Raw genomic sequence first — 18,414 nt, 5'->3', positions numbered from 1 at the left:
TAAATAAATAAATATCTGCGCTTAATATTTGTAGCGGATTTTCTTTTTAATTATTATAAGAGTATATATGTGGTATGATTGAATTTGGGTTATTGTAGCCAATTAATAAGGCTTAATCTGTTTTTAACCACTTAAGCCCCGGAAGATTTTACCCCCTTCCTGACCAGGGGGTTTTTTGAGATTTTTTACTGCGTGACTTTAACGGACAATTGCGCGGTCGTGCGACGCTGTACCTGTACGCTGTAACGAATTTGACGTCCTTTTTTTCCCACAAACAGAGCTTTCTTTTGGTGGTATTTGATCACCTGTGCGATTTTTTGATCGTGCTCTACAAACAAAAAAAGAGTGTAAATTTTGCAAAAATAACAATATTTTTCACATGTTTTTTATATGAAATTCCCAAAAACAAAAATGTAAAAATCAAAATTTTTTAACATTTTCGGCCAATTTGTTTTATGCTACATATGTTTGGTAAAAAAAAATCGCAAAAAGCGTATTTTGATTGGTTTGCGCAAAAGTTATCGCGTTTACTAACAAAGGAAAAGATTTTTGTCATTTTTGGTGTTTTTTTTTTAACGAGTAATGGCGGCGATCTGCGATTTTTTTGCGGGACTGCGACATTGCGGTGGACAGATCAGACCCTTGACTGACATTTTTGACACTTTTGGGGTTACCAGTGACATTACTGCAGTAATCAGTGCATATGCACTGTTACTGTAAAAATGACACTGGCAGGGAAGAGGTTAACTGTATTGGAGAGGGAGGGGTTAAGTGTGTCCTAGGGGCATGCTTCTAACTGTGATTGGCTGTGGCTACTACTGTAAAAACAGAGATCAATCTGATCTCCATTTTTACATAGGGGAGAATGACAGGCGGCTTGTTTACATTAGCCACCTGCCTTTCTCCCTCTCTACAGACGATCGCAGTGTGACCGGCGGACATCGGGTCCGCCGGTCACACGCAAGGACTCCTTAGTGAACGAGCCTGGGCGGGCGCGCGCTCGCCTGCTATTGGCTCACAAGCCGGTGACAGGCTAGTGACGTATATATACGTCACTTTGCCTGGCCGGGGCTGACCACCGCAGTATATGTACTTGCGGCGGTCGGCAAGCGGTTAAAGTTAAAATTAACTTTATGTATTTATGTATTTTACAAATTAATTGTTTATATTTGTAGTTGCATGTGAATGGTACTAGATGGGCAGGGCCTATCTCTGTGGAAGGTCCTGTCCACTCTGCTGGGTAGTATATATGGGTCTAACAAGTCATTTGCAATCATGGCTCTGACGAAGAGGGTTCTCCCTTGAAACACGTTAGCCCCATCTATATGGACGCCTTCAAGTCTTCTTGTCACAATTAGGCATCCTGGCCCTGTGGTCTCTGGATAGCCGAAGGAATCCTTTGGTTTTATGCTTATATTTAGCATACTCTTGTGAGTATAATGTGTGATGTGGTTTTTATGATTTTCCAATAAATGTTTGGAAATAAATGTTGTAAACCCCTGGCCCTGGGTACAGTTTGTACCTATAGGTCATACTATAATAAGTCTTACCTATAGGTACTGTAAATATCTCCTAAACATGCACCGTTTAGGACACATTTACATGACACAATCGGCGCATGCGCTCTGAAGGAACGGCCGCTCATGCTATTTCTTCAGAGCCCTGTGCCAAGACTGGCGGCTGTCGCATGCATGCTCGGGGGTGTCGTCACGCGGCTCCAGCCAGTCAGAGCCGGAGTCCGCAGACCCAGAAGGAAGATGGGGGAAGATAGATGCAGCCTCCAGCGGGGACGACACGGGGCTTCATTTGCAGGTAAGTGTCCCATAATGTGCAAAAATATTTATTTTTTCCCCAGGACTTTACTTCCTCTATAATTACAGCATGCATTTATTTATTTATTTATTTACTTCTTTTAGTGAATTGACTTTAACGCCATTTTATGCGTTATTTATTATCGTTTTTGGTGTTTCGGTTAGGTATCGCATGCGAGCGATAGTATATTGACATTTTCTATATCGCATGCGTTAAGTGGTCCCGTGACTGTCATAATGCGTGTAATAACCTTTAGTGAATTGTGCCCAGTATTCCTTGAAATACCACCAGATTCAGGCTGAAGGTAATTGTGAGTTTCAATGAGGTTTATGTTAAGGAAAGCAGTAAAAATAAGGTGCTTTAAAATGGTGCTTAAATAGGTGACAAAATAAAGTTATGGTAGCAAGCATCAGAAGAGACACAAATGCTACTGATGGCAATACTGACATAAACCTATATCAGATGATATCATGCTCGGACAGCAAACTATATAACTGAACATAGTCAACGCTAGGCCTGGGCACCTAGGGCACATGCCCTGGATCTCCTGCTTAGTGTCTCCAGTTTGGCAAGACTCTCCGCTCTGCTATGTACTGAAAGGATAATATTCTTCCTGATGCTAATTGTATATTTCCAGCATGAAATAACTTTGCAGAGACTTGGGATGTAGCGTCATGGGACTTGTGCACTTCCGTCTGTAATGAACCCCAGGAACTTAGAGGCTGTGTAGCCACACAGGCACTTTGTCCATCCCATCTGTATGAGCATTTTTATTATTAACTACTGTACTCATGTAAAAAAATTAGTGGTGCTTTGTTACCTTCTGTTGAGGATGTTCCACTGTCCCTGAAGACAAGGAGCATACGTATATTGTCCGACCAATAGATAGCCTTCAAACCTCAGAGCGACTCCATATTTGTTAGATGGGACCTTATGAATAAGAAAAACTCTATATCAGAAGTCCATTTCAATGTATAATTTCATATTTACAATTTTAGTTGAATTTTCAAGTAAATACATTTCAGTGGTTAAGATATACAGTATATGGTGAATCTAAGTACTGTTTCCATTCTTTTGTTTTATTGAGAGAGACAGTCCAAAGCTTTCAGCCTAACAATTGTAGTCTTCTGTAACGGATCACCTGGCACCCCGACTGGGTACCTCCGTTGACGGATGCTACTAATGCTTCCAGAGGGCTCCAAGCACTACACCAGACACCATAACCACCACAGACCCCACAAATCACCGCAGCTTAGTTGGGGTCTCGCCATCTCCTACCCACCCTGGACCTATGACAAGGCTCCAGGTTCCAGTGGGTGAACTCTCTTTCCACAGAGAGTGAAGCAGGAACAGGAACAAGCTCTTACAAGAGCTTAGTGATTATTCAAGGGAGTATGAAGAGCATAGCAATCCCTTGTAGCAGATTCCCCCAATAAGAGACAGGACTCTAGATTAAGGGTGAAGTAGAACTCTAGGTTTAATGGTACAGCTGCTCTTTTATACAGTTTTCCCCCACAAGGTTACCGCCCAGGTGGACCTTGTGGGGCACAGGACATGAAATTCACAATCCAATAAAAACATAGTTTTACACTCAATCACTCCCATACCGTGTACACAATCCCTCCCCTCTGCCTGTGAATCAATTAACTAAGACAATGGACTAGCTCAATTATCTCTAAGCAGAAAACACATACATTTTTGCAAACCCCAAAAAGTACCCCAACATACAATATATCCCCACAAAAGTCACATCCCCTGATAGCCCCAATCTGGGTGAACAACATATCCAAAAATCACCCAGATCGGTTCAGGGGTTCAGGAATTTCCTGAAAGTCTTATTTTTTCCCCCACACACAGTTCCATACACTCGACGGCAAAACAATTTAACCACTTGCCGACCGGTCACGTTGACCGTACTGCGGCAAAGTGGCTCGATATCGTCCAGCAACGTAGACCTATGTCGCTGGACTCCTTCTCTTGTGGGCGGCATGCACGCGCCGCCGGAGGTTCGCTCCCGCTGTATTCAGTCACAGCGGGAGTCGGGCCAGGGGAAGAGAGGCGGTGATCACCGCCGCTCTTCCCCGATCATCGGGGATCGAGTGTGGAAATCCGCCCGCTTGTGTAAACAAAGTGGGCAGATCTCCTAAGTGACAAACAGTGACAGATTGCAGGATTCAGCATAGCTGAACCTGCGATCTGTGCCTGTGTCACACAGTCCCCTCCCCCCACACACGTTAGTAAGCACCAGGCATACATTAACCCCTTAATCACCAATAAAAGTTAACCCCTTCCCTGCCAGTGTAATTTTTACAGTAACAGTGCATATGTATAGCACTGATTACTGTAGTAATGTCACTGGTACCCCCAAAAGTGTCAAAAATGTCAGTCAAGGGTCCGATCTGTCGGCCGCAATGTCGCAGTCCCGCAAAAAAAATCGCAGATCGCCGCCATTACTAGTTAAAAAAAAAAAACAATAAAAATGACATAAATTTCCCGTAGTTAGTAGCTGCGATAACTTTTGCGCAAACCAATCAAAATACGCTTATTACGATTTTTTTACCAAAAATATGTAGCAGAAAACAAATTGGCCTAAAATGTTAAAAATGTTTGATTTTTACATTTTGGGGGGGGGGGGGGGGGGATTTCATATAAAAAAAAATTTGAAAAATATTGTTATTTTTTCAAAATTGTCGCTCTTTTTTTGTTTAATGCGCAAAAAGTAAATATTCGCACAGGTGATCAAATACCACCAAAAGAAAGCTCTATTTGTGGGGAAAAAAAGGACATCAATTTGGGTACAGCATCGCACGACCGCGCAATTGTCCGTTAAAGTAACGCAGTGCCGAATCGCAAAATATGGCCTGGTCAGGAATGGGGGAAAATCTTCCGGTCTTAAAGCAGTTAAAAATAGGCTCATTGAGAATTTTTTTGGCAAAGACATGTAGCTAAATACATTTTGGCCTAAATATATGACAAAAATGGAATATATTGGATATTTTTTAACTGTCAAAGTAGAAAAATATTGTTATTTTTTCAAAATTGTCGCATTTTTTTATTAATATCGCAAAAAATGAAAATCACACAGGTGATCAAATACCACCAAAAGAAAGCTCTGTTTGTGGGAAAAAAAGGACGTAAATTTTGTTTGGGTACGGCATTGCATAACCGCGCAATTGTCAGTTAAATTCGCACAGTGCCGAATCGCAAAAAGTGGCCTGGACGTAGGACAGCAAAATCCTCCGGTGGTAAAGTGGTTAAGATGGCTGCCGCCACATGTTTGAATCTGTTCCTGTTAATAGTCCAATGGAGTTATCTCTAGAGATGTCCCGAACTATTCGCCGGCGAACAGTTCCCGGTGAACATCGCTTGTTCGCGTTCTCTTCGGCGGGCGAACATATGCGAGGTTCGGTCCGCCCCCTATACGTAATCATTGAGCAAACGTTGACCCTGTACCTCACAGTCAGCAGACACATTCCAGCCAATCAGCATACCCTCCCTCCCAGACCCTCCCACCTCCTATAAAAAAGCAAGGACAGCATCCATCTTAGATTCATTCTGAAGCTGCAGAGTTAGTTAGAGCAGGGATAGTGCTGCTGCTGCTGCTGCTGCTGAATCAATAGGGAAATAATTAGCTAGGCCAGTGTTCTGTGTCCACTCCTGCTGTAAGGACAGCATCCTGACAGCACCCCAAAAAAGCCCTTTTTAGGGCTGGTATATCAGTCTGCTTTTATTTTTTATATATATATATATATATATATATATATATATATATATATATATATATATATACAGACTGTACTGTGTGCAAACCACTCATATCGGGTGGCACAGTACCTTGCAGATAAAAAATGAATTACATTTTTACCCTTTAATATAATTGCAGTTGCCTGCCAGTGTGTGTCAGGCCCACTGACTGAACTGTGCCCACTGCCAGTGCACACCACTCATATAGGGTGGCACAGCACCTTGCAGATAAAAAAAAGTCACTTAATTTTTCCTCTGTAATATAATTGCAGTTGCCTGCCAATGAGTGTCAGGTCCACAGACTGTACTGTGCCCACTGCCCACCACTCATATAGGGTGGCACAGGACCTTGCAGATAAAAAAGTAATTTCATTTTTTCTCTGCAATATAATTGCAGTTGCCTGCCAGTGAATGTTAGGTCCACAGACTGTACTGTGCCCATTGCCCACCACTCATATAGGGTGGCACAGCACCTTGCAGATAAAAAATGAATTACATTTTTCCTATAGTAAAAAATAAAAATCATCCAGAAAAAACAGGAACTGGCTTTTTCATTCGAATTTCAGTAGCGCAGGGATGGTGATAACCTTTTACCAAATATTTAGGATTATAACATATACCAAAATATATGAATCAGATGTGATAAATATAAGCCTAAAATCATAAATACATAAAAGCATGAAATCACATCAATAGGAGTCCATAAAGTCCATAGGTATAAAGTGCATAGAGCAATGAAAGTGCAAACATGAAGGATCACAGGTGCGACTTATGGGGACCACCCTTGCTTGCCACCACCACACAGTGTCGGGAGAAGTATCTGAAATTCAGATTCACTATAAATTTACCAGGAAATCTTCCAGAGGAGTCTTTGCAGCACAGAGATCTGGAGGAAATCTGATTTTACTATATGCTGTTGTTGCCCTGTCCATGAGAGTGGTTAGGCATAGGCGTCTGGTGAGTCTGAATTTCAGATACTTCTCCCAGCACTGTGTGGTGCAAGCAAGGGTGGTCCCCATAAGTTGCACCTGTGATCCTTCATGTTTGCACTTTCATTGCTCTATGCACTTTATACCTATGGACTTTATGGACTCCTATTGATGTGATTTCCTGCTTTTATGTATTTATGATTTTATGCTTATATTTATCACATCTGATTCATATATTTTTTTGTTTAACTTTTTTTTTACTTTCAATAGATTTTTATTGAAATATACAAAATACAAAACAATAAACCAAATTTGGGTTTAACAAGAAGTAGCCGTATCAAAGCATAGAAAAGGAAAGTGCACACATATGCAGACAATAAACGTAGGATGTTACATGTGCAAGTAAAGTAACATATTAAACAGTGTAAACCGTGTCAAAAGTCACACAGGAATGTAAATTCAGATACCAGAACTAGAACTAGAACTAAGCCGTATTTTCGATATCAGCCAGATGCAGGGGAGAAGTATGGGCTTTGTATCCACGCTTGCCAATCATTGTGAAACCTAGGACCCCGGGATTTAGAATAAGCGTACGCCTTTTCCAGCGAGCACTGCAAGTTCACCAGGCGGATAGCTTCCGTGTGTGAAGGTGCAACGGACTGTTTCCAATAACGTGCTATGACTGTCTTGGCCGCTACCAGTATATGTACAGAGACCGTCCTCAAGGAGGGCGGAAAGGAATCCAAACCCAACGAGAGGAGGGCCAGTGCAGGATCGGGATGCTTGAGAACGCCAGTCGTAGTGGATAGGATCTCAAACATCTTTCTCCAAAAACTAGACAGGCCCTTGCAGGACAAGAAAACATGTAGTAGTGACCCTACTTGGTCTCAGTTGCGCCAGCAGAGAGGGCTTTGGGAATCATAAATCTTCGATAGTCGATACGGCGTCAGGTACCAACGAGTAAGAATTTTCTGGGCTTGCTCCCAATGGTTCACACATTGGGTGGATTTGTAAGAGCTACGAATGGCAAGTTTCCACTGAGTCTCGGAGAAAGATGATTGTAGTTCCCTCTCCCACGCTAATATGTGAGGTGATTTGGAAAACTCCAGTTTTTGACCGAGGATGTTATAAAATAACGAGATACCTTTTATCGGGGTTGAGGGGGATGTGAGGAAACTCCACACTTGCAGGGGGAGATTGATTACCGGAGGGGGGTGCTTACGCAGGAAGCTTGCTATGCTGTTGTAAGAAAAAAGTGTCTGTGGGGATAGGCCAAATTCTAATCGTAATGACTCGAATGATTTGAGAGAGTTGGACCGGAGGAGCTGGTCTACTGTGCTAATGCCGGCTGCCTGGAATCTGGAAACGTTGGTGTAAGGAAGTAGCGTATGCAACGTGGTAATTGGGAGTTGAATGGGTATGGACTGGGATGTGGCAGGAAGCTGTGTGAGAAGGGAACGCCAAGCTGTCAGCGTGGCTTGTGTGGGCAAAGGCAAACACTGCAGTTCCAGTGGTTTCCACATGTCTGCCAGCAGTAGGTCGGAGAGGGCAGTGGTTTTGGAAAGGGTAGATTCAACAGAGACCCATGGTGTAGTAGGGTAGTCCGTGAACAAGTGGCGCAACGACGTCAGGCGGGATGCAGTGTAGTAATCAAGTATATCAGGGAGCCCTAGGCCTCCTACCGATTTATGCTTCATCATGTGGGATTGTGCGCATCTAGCCCTTTAGTGAAGGGAAGGATGGCTTTCTTTGGGAAAGGGACGGGTAGGGTGCGGAAAACGTACAGGATCTTGGGTAAACAGACCATCTTAAACGCGGCTATGCGCCCCATCCAAGATAGTTAGACGGCCTTGAGCTTAGCGATATCCGAGGCAATTGATTTCATAAGGGGGGAAACGTTTGCAGTGACCATATTTGAGGTGGGGAATGTCAAATCTATACCCAAATAATGCAGGGGTTGTGCGGTCCACGTATATGGTAGGGTAGTCTGCAAGTGAGAGCGTGCGGTCGGATGGACCCCCATGTCTAGTATTACCGATTTGCTGAAATTAACCTTGTAGTATGAAATTTTGCTGAAGGATTGAAGAATGTTGTGGGTGGCAGGCAAGGATACAGTGGGGTTCGTGAGGCTTAAAATGACGTCATCTGCAAAAAGCGTAATGACATGGTGTGAATTTGGAATTTGGAACGGTTCAATCAGGAGGTTGAATACTAAGGGGGTAAGTGGACAACCCTGGCGAGTTCCGTTAGAAATGGGGAATGATTTAGAGAGCGTGCCGGTAGATAACACTCTAGCGGAGGGGTTTGAATAAAGAGTAAGGATGGCAGATAAGATAGGGCCCGAAAAACCAAATCTCTGTAGAACGGCTCGCATGTAACCCCAATGAACGCGGTCGAACGCCTTCTCTGCGTCAATAGACAATAGCAGAGAAGGCGTTCGAGTGCACTCCGCGTAGTGCATCAAGTTTACTACGCGTCTAGTGGCATCTGGGGCCTGACAACCTTGGAAAAATCCCATCTGATCTGCCCCCACTAGAGTCGGGAGGACTGTGGCTAGGCGATTCGCTACGATTTTAGCATAGATTTTTATATCCGTGTTAAGCAAAGATATGGGCCTAAAGTTTGCCGGGGTATTAGGTGTTTTTCCTGGTTTAGGTAGGGTAGTGATATTGGCTTGTAGCATCTCAGACGGCAGAGGACCTGTGTCTATAGCTTGCGCAAAAAGAGATAACATGTGAGGGGAGAGGATGTCTTGCATGACCGCATAATATTCATTGGTCAGGCCATCTGGCCCCGGGGACTTGTTAGATGGCATTGATTTAATAGTTTTAAACAGTTCTGAAGGGGTGATGGGGCTATTAAGAAGTGATAACGAGTCCGCTGAGAGGGACGGGAGGTGAAGGCGGTGGAGGAAGGCCTGTATGTCCGCATCGGTGGGTTGTGGTGTGGAACTATCAGCATTCAGATTATAAAGGGCACTATAGTAATCCGCAAAAGCGTCTACAATGTTTTGGGCGTGAGTGTGCTTCTCATTAGTGTGCGGGTGTATAATAGAGTCTATTCTAGTTCAAATATCTGGCTTTGAGGCGAGAAGCTAGGAATTTGCCGGCTTTGTTATGGAATGAGTAGTAAGTCATGCGTAGTCGTGCTAGCATTTTATCATGCTGCTCGGTTAACAGTCTGCGGAGGTCGGCACGGAGAGACGTTAGCCGAGAAGCATGTTTCTGGGCTGGAGACGTTTTATTCAGCTCGTCAAGGGAGTGAATTTCTTCAGTGAGGCGCTGAAGGGCAGCATTACGTCTTTTTTTAAGTCGGGAACCTGATTGGATCAATAAACCTCGGATGAACGCTTTGTGCGTGTTCTACAGGGTGGAGGGGGTAACATCAGGAGTACTGTTAATATGAAAGAAGTCCTGTAGGTTTTTTTGTAAGTGTTTTAGGGAGTCTGGGTCAGAGAGAAGGGAATTGTTGCACCTCCAAATAAAGGAGGTTGTAGTAGGCGGGCTATTAGATAGGGTCATATGGACCGCAGCGTGGTCTGACCGCGTAATGGTGGAAATGGAGGTGTCGGCAAGAAGAGGCAAAGTAGCAGAATCCACAAGGAACATGTCGATTCTGGAGTACGTGTTGTGGCTTGCGGAGAAGAAAGAGTAGTCTCTCTCCTCCGAGTGTTGATACCTCCAGACGTCATGTAACCCTTCTGAGTGTAATAATGTGTAAGGTTCTGGCACTCTCAGTGCCTCCTATCACATCATTTCTGGGTGCTTTCCATCTACCTAGATAGATGAAGCACATATAGGTGTGTTTCCCTTTAAGAGTGCTGACATCATCACTGAGCGCCGGACTGAACAGCTATTTAAATCACCAGCTCTCACTCACATGTGTTCGTTCAACCTGCTGTGTGCCTAGATGTGCCTTGATGCTAACCTGTCTTGAAGCTCTCATGCTTGCAAGCATACCTTGCTGTTGGAACCACGCTGCGCTGATCCCTGTATCCCGCTACCGGATCATCCGCTCTTGTCGAACCTCTCCTCTGCTACATTGCTACTAGTGATAAGTACCCCACAGGGGAAACCTCAATAACCTTCATACTAAAGCTTACACTGTCTAGCTCTGCATACTAAGGACTGTTACTACATCTGCACTATCTAGATTGCTAGCTCTTGAGCCTACTATCATCTGCTCTTGCACTGGGTTAGTCTCTCCTGTATGTCATCTGCTATCTTATCATCTACTACCATACATAATTGCTAACCTATCTGCATCCCACCTGTTACTATCTCATTCTCAAGAACATTCCTCTCAAGTGTCTGTCACCTATCGTCTCAACTCAACCTGTCTCTTCAGCCTATCACCTCTATACTACTATATACATAGATCACTCCAGGAACTTCTTATTGAGTGTGTGTATTTACTTGCTGAATTGAGATCATCCACACATGATGAGTCTTTGGGAGTTGGGATTGGTGTCTCAGCGTTTCTCTACATGACTACTGAAGTGGAATATTTCTGCAGCTGTAAATCCACATCATACATAAAACGCAGGAGCGTTACAGATTGAACGAACCAGATAAAATGGATTCAGCAGAAATGACCACTCAGGTGACACAGTTAACACAACAAGTAACTGCGTTAATACACGCACTTACTGAATTAAAAGAAGACAATCAGGCTCTGACGCAGCAGGTGGCCAGACTGACACAGCCTACTGCTGCTCAACCCCCAGAACCTCTTGTCCTTCTACCAGACAGGTTTGATGGTTCCCGTTCCTCTTTTCTTTTTTTTCGTATGGATTGTGAGCTCCTATTTATCCTTAAGCCTAGGACCTATCATAATGACTTTATTAAAGTGCATGCTGCCATTAATTTGCTTTCTGGCAAAATGAAAACGTGGGCATACGAGAAACTGCAAGAAAAAAGTCCGATCCTAGACAATTGGGAATCATTTGCAATTGCGATGCACTCCCAGTGTCTCCCCTCCCAAAAATCTACTCCTAAACCTGCTCCAGGTAACCGCAGACCCCGGCTACCTAGGGAAAAAAGGAAACCAAATGAATATGGTGATCCTGCCTGGTCATGGTCCAAGCCTGCCTTAAACAGTCAGCCTTGTCACTCTGACACATCTCATTTGAACCCTGATCCTACAGAGATGGATGAGGAGCCTATGGAGATTGGTGCCGTACATACTAAGTTGTCCTTACAAAAAAAAAAAGATCACAGGAGAATCTGTGGCCTTTGTTTTTATTGTGGAGAAGGGGGACATTTCATTACATCCTGCCCAACCAGACCCCATAGGCCTAAGGCTCTCCCAATGGAGGCCAGGCGAATCCGAACTGTCTTCCCTGAAAAACAGCCTGGAAATTACCAAGGCTGTTGCCAGCCCTGTCCCCGTCCTATATCAAAAAAGGGCACCCAGACTTTGACAAATATTGGAATAGATATTCCTTCAACTCCAGTGAACTCGATACCACGTTCTAAAAAACCTCCTGTATCACCTCCTGAGGATACTCTTATTTTTGCAAGTACATTTCTAGCTTCCAATGAAAACATTGAGATTCTTGCACCTGACTGCGTACGCGCTTCTAATGGCACGGTGGTATGTAGGAAGGATCTGAGGATGTTTGAAGAAGCATTGGTTGCTAGGACTACTAGGATTACTTCGGATGGTTATGCGTCCGATTCTAGTGAGGGGTTCATGTAGCAGACACCCTAACAACAAGTGATCCGATTCTCATATCGGCAACAAGTGATCCGATTCTCACATCGGTTACCAACCTGATCCGATTCTCGTATCGGCAACAAGTCCTATCCGATTCTCACATCGGTTACCAACCTGATCCGATTCTCATATCGGCAACAAGTGATCCGATTCTCACATCGGTTACCAACCTGATCCGATTCTCGTATCGGCAACAAGTAATCCGATTCTCACATCGGTTACCAACCTGATCCGATTCTCATATCGGCAACAAGTGATCCGATTCTCTCATCGGTTACCAACCTGATCCGATTTTCATATCGGCAACAAGTGATCCGATTCTCACATCGGTTACCAACCTGATCCGATTCTCGTATCGGCAACAAGTGATCCGATTCTCACATCGGTTACCAACTTGATCCGATTCTCGTATCGGCAACAAGTGATCCGATTCTCGCATCGGTTACCAACCTGATCCGATTTTCATATCGGCAACAAGTGATCCGTTTCTCACATCGGTTACCAACCTGATCCGATTTTCATATCGGCAACAAGTGATCCGATTCTCAGATCGGTTACCAACCTGATCCGATTCTCATATCGGCAACAAGTGATCCGATTCTCACATCGGTTACCAACCTGATCCGATTCTCATATCGGCAACTAGTGATCCGATTTTCATATCGGCAACAAGTGATCCGATTCTCACATCGGTTACCAACCTGATCCGATTTTCATATCGGCAACAAGTGATCCGATTCTCACATCGGTTACCAACCTGATCCGATTCTCATATCGGCAACAAGTGATCCGATTCTCACATCGGTTACCAACCTGATCCGATTCTCACATCGGCAACAAGTTTTTTTTTTTTTTTTCCGATTTTCACACCGGCAACCAGTCTTATCCGATTCTCGTATCGGCAACCAATCTTATCCGATTCTCGCATCGGCAACCAGTTTTTTTCTGATTTTCACATCGGCAACCAGTCTTATCCGATTCTCGTATCGGCAACCAGTCTTATCCGATTCTCGTATCGGCAACCAGCCTTATCCGATTCTCGTATCGGCAACCAGTCTTATCCGATTCTCGTATCGGCAACCAGCCTTATCTGATTCTCGTATCGGCAACCAGTCTTATCCGATTCTCGTATCGGCAACCAGTCTTATCCGATTCTCGTATCGGCAACCAGTATTTTCCGATTCTTATATCGACAACCAGCCTTAGAGGCCTTCCGGAGCCGGCCTTACGGGGGGGGGGGGGGTACTGTAAGGTTCTGGCACTCTCAGTGCCTCCTATCACATCATTTCCGGGTGCTTTCCATCTACCTAGATAGATGAAGCACATATAGGTGTGTTTCCCTTTAAGAGTGCTGACATCATCACTGAGCGCCGGACTGAACAGCTATTTAAATCACCAGCTCTCACTCACATGTGTTCGTTCAACCTGCTGTGTGCCTAGATGTGCCTTGATGCTAACCTGTCTTGAAGCTCTCATGCTTGCAAGCATACCTCGCTGTCGGAACCACGCTGCGCTGATCCCTGTATCCCGCTACCGGATCATCCGCTCTTGTCGAACCTCTCCTCTGCTACATTGCTACTAGTGATAAGTACCCCACAGGGGAAACCTCAATAACCTTCATACTAAAGCTTACACTGTCTAGCTCTGCATACTAAGGACTGTTACTACATCTGCACTATCTAGATTGCTAGCTCTTGAGCCTACTATCATCTGCTCTTGCACTGGGTTAGTCTCTCCTGTATGTCATCTGCTATCCTATCATCTACTACCATACATAATTGCTAACCTATCTGCATCCCACCTGTTACTATCTCATTCTCAAGAACATTCCTCTCAAGTGTCTGTCACCTATCGTCTCAACTCAACCGGTCTCTTCAGCCTATCACCTCTATACTACTATATACATAGATCACTCCAGGAACTTCTTATTGAGTGTGTGTATTTACTTGCTGAATTGAGATCATCCACACATGATGAGTCTTTGGGAGTTGGGATTGGTGTCTCAGCGTTTCTCTACATGACTACTGAAGTGGAATATTTCTGCAGCTGTAAATCCACATCATACATAAAACGCAGGAGCGTTACATAATGCAGCTAAGGACAGGAGCTTGGATTGGGGCCTGGCTGACGAGTCTAGGGCGTGATCGGCAACCAAATTAAAGTCACCACACACTATTAATTTGCCTACTGTTAGTTTCGAAACCTTGGAACACAATTTTCGTAAGAAAGACAGTTGTCGTACATTAGGAGCATATACATTGACAATAGTATAAGGACATTGATCTATAGAGCAATTAATAATAAGGAAGCGGCCTTCCCTGTCCTCCACCACTTTAGAGAAAGAGAAGGACAGGGAATTCCGAAAAGCCAGCATCACCCCTCGTTTCTTGGCGGTGTAAGAAGCTTGGAACACATGTGGGTAGTCAGGGTTGGTACAGCGGGGAGCATGCCCAATCTGGAAATGAGTCTCCTGTATCGCCAAGACATCGGCTTTAGCTGAGCCAGCCTCCTTCCATATCGAGTGGCGTTTTGCAGGGTGGTTCAGCCCCTTGACATTCATGGAGAGGAATTTAACAGCCATAGGTGATCAAAAGAAAGTTCAAAGTGGAGGTGGATGAGCCGGATTTAAGAGGGGATAAAGAGCATGGATTTGGGTGGGGATGACCTGGCCCACCCAGTGGAGGATAGAGGGGCTATGAAAACAGTACCTGAGGTGCTCGCCACACTCAGCGGAAGAGACGACCAGTCCAGGTCCGTAGGATGGAGAGTCTCGGAGGTCTTGTATCGGTGTTGCGTGGGGTGGCTGTAGGTGATCAACTTGATACATACGATTGTCCGGGAGCTGCGGAAGAAGGTGTATACTGCACATGGGCAAAGAGAAGGCATAGTCACTTGTACGGCATGGTTAGTGGTGCTGAGAACAACAACAAAAACAAACAAAAAACATTCAAAAGATAAAAAGGACATGGCCCACCAGGGCCAAATGGGTAGCTGGAGCTACAAAAACTGCGTAGGGAAAAAAGGAGCATGGTGGAGTGTGCTTCTTAGAGGCAGGGAGGGCCGGGCATGTCCGGCTTGATCTGGTGGTGAGTGTCATTTGTGACGGCTGCGAGATCTCGAAGATCTGGACGCAACTTGCCATTCCGGATGTACACGGGGTGGCAATGGAGGCATAACTTTGGCATTCGAGGTGCCCGTGTCGTCGGGAACAATTCCCCATTGGCGAAGCAGGCGCATGCCCTGATCAATGGTGGTGACCTGTGAGGAGGAACCCTGATGAGTTATGCACAATTTCGCAGGATACTTCCACTTGTAAATTATCTTGTGGTTACGTAGTGCCTTTGTTACAGTGTTGAGGTTGCGGCGCTGTTGTAAGGTGTACTGAGAGTAATCGGGTAACACTTGGATTGTTGCGGCTCGTTCCGGTAGGTGATCTTTGCGCCTGAATGCGTCCAGAATTTTTTCCTTCGCTTGGAAGAAGTGAATCCGAAGCAGGACGTCCCTAGGAACATCTTTGGGAAGGAAAGAAGGTTTAGGGATTCTATGAATCCTGTCTTTAGTCAAGTTGGCGTTAGTCAATGCTGGGACAGCCTGCTGGAATAGGTCACGCACAAAGTTGGGAAGTTGATTAGGCAGGACCGTTTCTGGGATGCCACGTAATTTTAAGTTATTACGCCGGGACCTATCCTCTAGGTCCGCAAGCTTGGCTTGTATGGGACTGATATTATTTTGCTGGGCAGTATGCGAATCCACTAGAGTATTATACGAGACGGTGAACTCATCCATTTTGCATTCTACCGTGTTAACCCTTTCTCCCAGGCCATGCAACTCCTTTTGGCAGTAGGCAATGGAGGAGGAGACTGTAGCCTGCATGGACTTGTGCATCATGGATAACATATCCCTTAGGGCAATGTCGGAGATAGGCTGTCCCGTTGTGGGAATTGAAGCAAAGGGGTCCGGTTCAGGGACATATGACCATGCTTGTGTTGTGGCAGAGTCCTGGTCACTCACCTCCATAGCTGCAGGGCGAGGTGTGCGGTGCCCCTCCTCCCACCGAGGCTTTGACTTTGCGGGGCTGTGGGTGGATGGCGTGGAAGGAGAGGAGTCTGCAGAGCGCGCCAGCCTCATCGGCCTGACCGTGTCCTCTGTGTCCAGGCGCGCTGATGACGTCACGGCCACGCCGGGGCTTGTGGACACTAGAGGGCGGGCATCTCCGCGGTGGTGTGAGGCTCCGGCGCCATTTTGCGTGTGTCCCGAGGCCGCCGGGTGGAAGAATTCGGACAGTTTACGAACTGCCGGCGGGTCCGTTTTCCTTCTGGTTATGGCGGATAGCTTCAGTGGACGTTCCCCAAGCGATCTTCGTGTGTGAGTAGCGATAACACTCACTCTGATGGGCCGTAGATGTGTTACAAGCCGAGCATGCAGCGGAGCTCCTCTACTAAGCGGCCATTCAGTCCGGCGGTCACCACGCCCCCCCATTTAACTTTTTTTTTTAAATTACGTGATTTTTAGGTGACAAGTTCTCTTTCATGAGCCATGCAAGGTCGAAATGACTCTGCAGGTCTTCTTATAGCTCCACTGAATACATAGATATGCAAATCGCATTGCTATACATTCCTTCCCGGCTATGCTACAACGTATGGACCTTGCAGCAAAAGGCTTAATAGACTTATTGTTAATAATGATGTGATATTATTTATATATAGGGAGAAACATTTAAGAGGAATCTGTCATTTTTCCTATTCAGGGCACGCTAAGTGGTGTATTTATAAAAAAAAAAATTGCCCAGTGAAAGCACATATACATTCATCCTGTGTGAATATGACAAAAAAAATTTAATTATGCTAATTCCTGTGCTGATCAATTGTTGTTTATTGATTTAAGGACTTCAATACTGGGCACTTTTACACCCAGTTCCAGTTCCAGGTGTTCATCCGGTGATCCACAGCCATCAGTCTTCTGTCAAGACACCACCTGCTATACCGGCCCTCGTGCCACTCTGTGTCCTACACCGCCTGTCATCTCTACCAGGGGTGTTGGACAGGAGGTGCAAGAGAAGCCCTCTCTACAGCTTGGTCTCCACTAGGGATGATCGAACGGTTCGGGTCGACCATCGGTTCGACCCGAACATTGACTGTTCGAAATTCGGCCGAATTTAGAATTTTTTGGTGAAAAAGTTCGAAATTCAGCAACCAGAACCGACCAAAATGCAATGGGACAGGAACTGGGCTTTAAAAGGTGACTAGGGGGTCCAGAGGCCAATCATTAGTGAATACGCCCCCTAGTATATAAGATAGCCCCCGCCAGATCTCCACCATTTTAATACAGGGCTGTGGAAGAGAATGGAAGCAGTTCTGTTACTTTTGCTTCAAACTGTCATTTAGCAATTATTAGTGTGAGGAAAGGGATATCTAGTGTAGTTAGGGTGCTATTTTCCACTTTAGTTAGATTTATTGATTTAGTTTCTGTAGGGAAAGTGTTAAGTGCCAGGGTGACCATAGTGTAGTGTAGGGTGAACTGACTCTGACTGCTATGGCAGGGTGACCAAACCCTTCCATGTCAGGGTGACCGCTATAGAGAAAAGAGCGTTTCTCTTAGAACACTTATAGAACAGGGATATGGCTTCTCGCCTGTCAGCCTGCTTTTTGCTGCAGGCGTTTATAGGGCTTTTTGAGGACATGTTTGGAGTCAAGCATGACATCTGAACTTGTGTATAGGGGTATATATACACACACACCTGTATGTATATATACACATACAGATATATAGGTGTGAAAGTAGCAGAACACTATACTTGCGCTAATGAAATAATTAACACCCATATGGCTCCGCTCCTATAACACCTATATATGTGTATGTGTATAAATTTATAGAAGTGTGTGTGTATATATACCCCTATACACAAGTTCAGATGTTTTGCCTGCCCCCAAAGACCCCAAAAAAATGCCCAAAAAACGCCTGCGCCAAAAAAAAAACGCCCAGGTGTGTTATTGCAGGCGTTTTTTTGGGGCATTTTTTTGGGGTCTTTGGAGGCAGGCAAAACATCTGAACTTCTGTATAGGGGTATATATACACACACACTTCTATGAATTTATACACATACACATATATAGGTGTTATAGGATCGGAGCCATATGGGTGTTAATTATTTCATTAGCGCAAGCATAGTGTTCTGCTACTTTCACACCTATATATCTGTATGTGTATAAAT

General features: G+C 44.8%; 1 protein-coding gene across 1 annotated transcript in view; it reads right to left on the bottom strand.

The window, feature by feature from the left end:
- The window catches only part of TMPRSS6 (transmembrane serine protease 6), a 320,000-nt gene that overhangs the window by 138,928 nt on the left and 162,658 nt on the right, over nt 1–18,414 (bottom strand). Inside the window, exon 10 of the mRNA XM_082265211.1 lies at nt 2,633–2,742. Within this exon, the coding sequence (XP_082121337.1) occupies nt 2,633–2,742 (110 nt within the window). The remainder of the gene's footprint in view (nt 1–2,632; nt 2,743–18,414) is intronic.

Source organism: Pelophylax lessonae, assembly GCF_965119305.1.
Source record: "Pelophylax lessonae genome assembly, chromosome: 8".
In the NCBI taxonomy this organism is placed as follows: Eukaryota; Metazoa; Chordata; class Amphibia; order Anura; family Ranidae; genus Pelophylax; species Pelophylax lessonae.
This window is presented reverse-complemented; position numbering and strand designations above follow the sequence as displayed.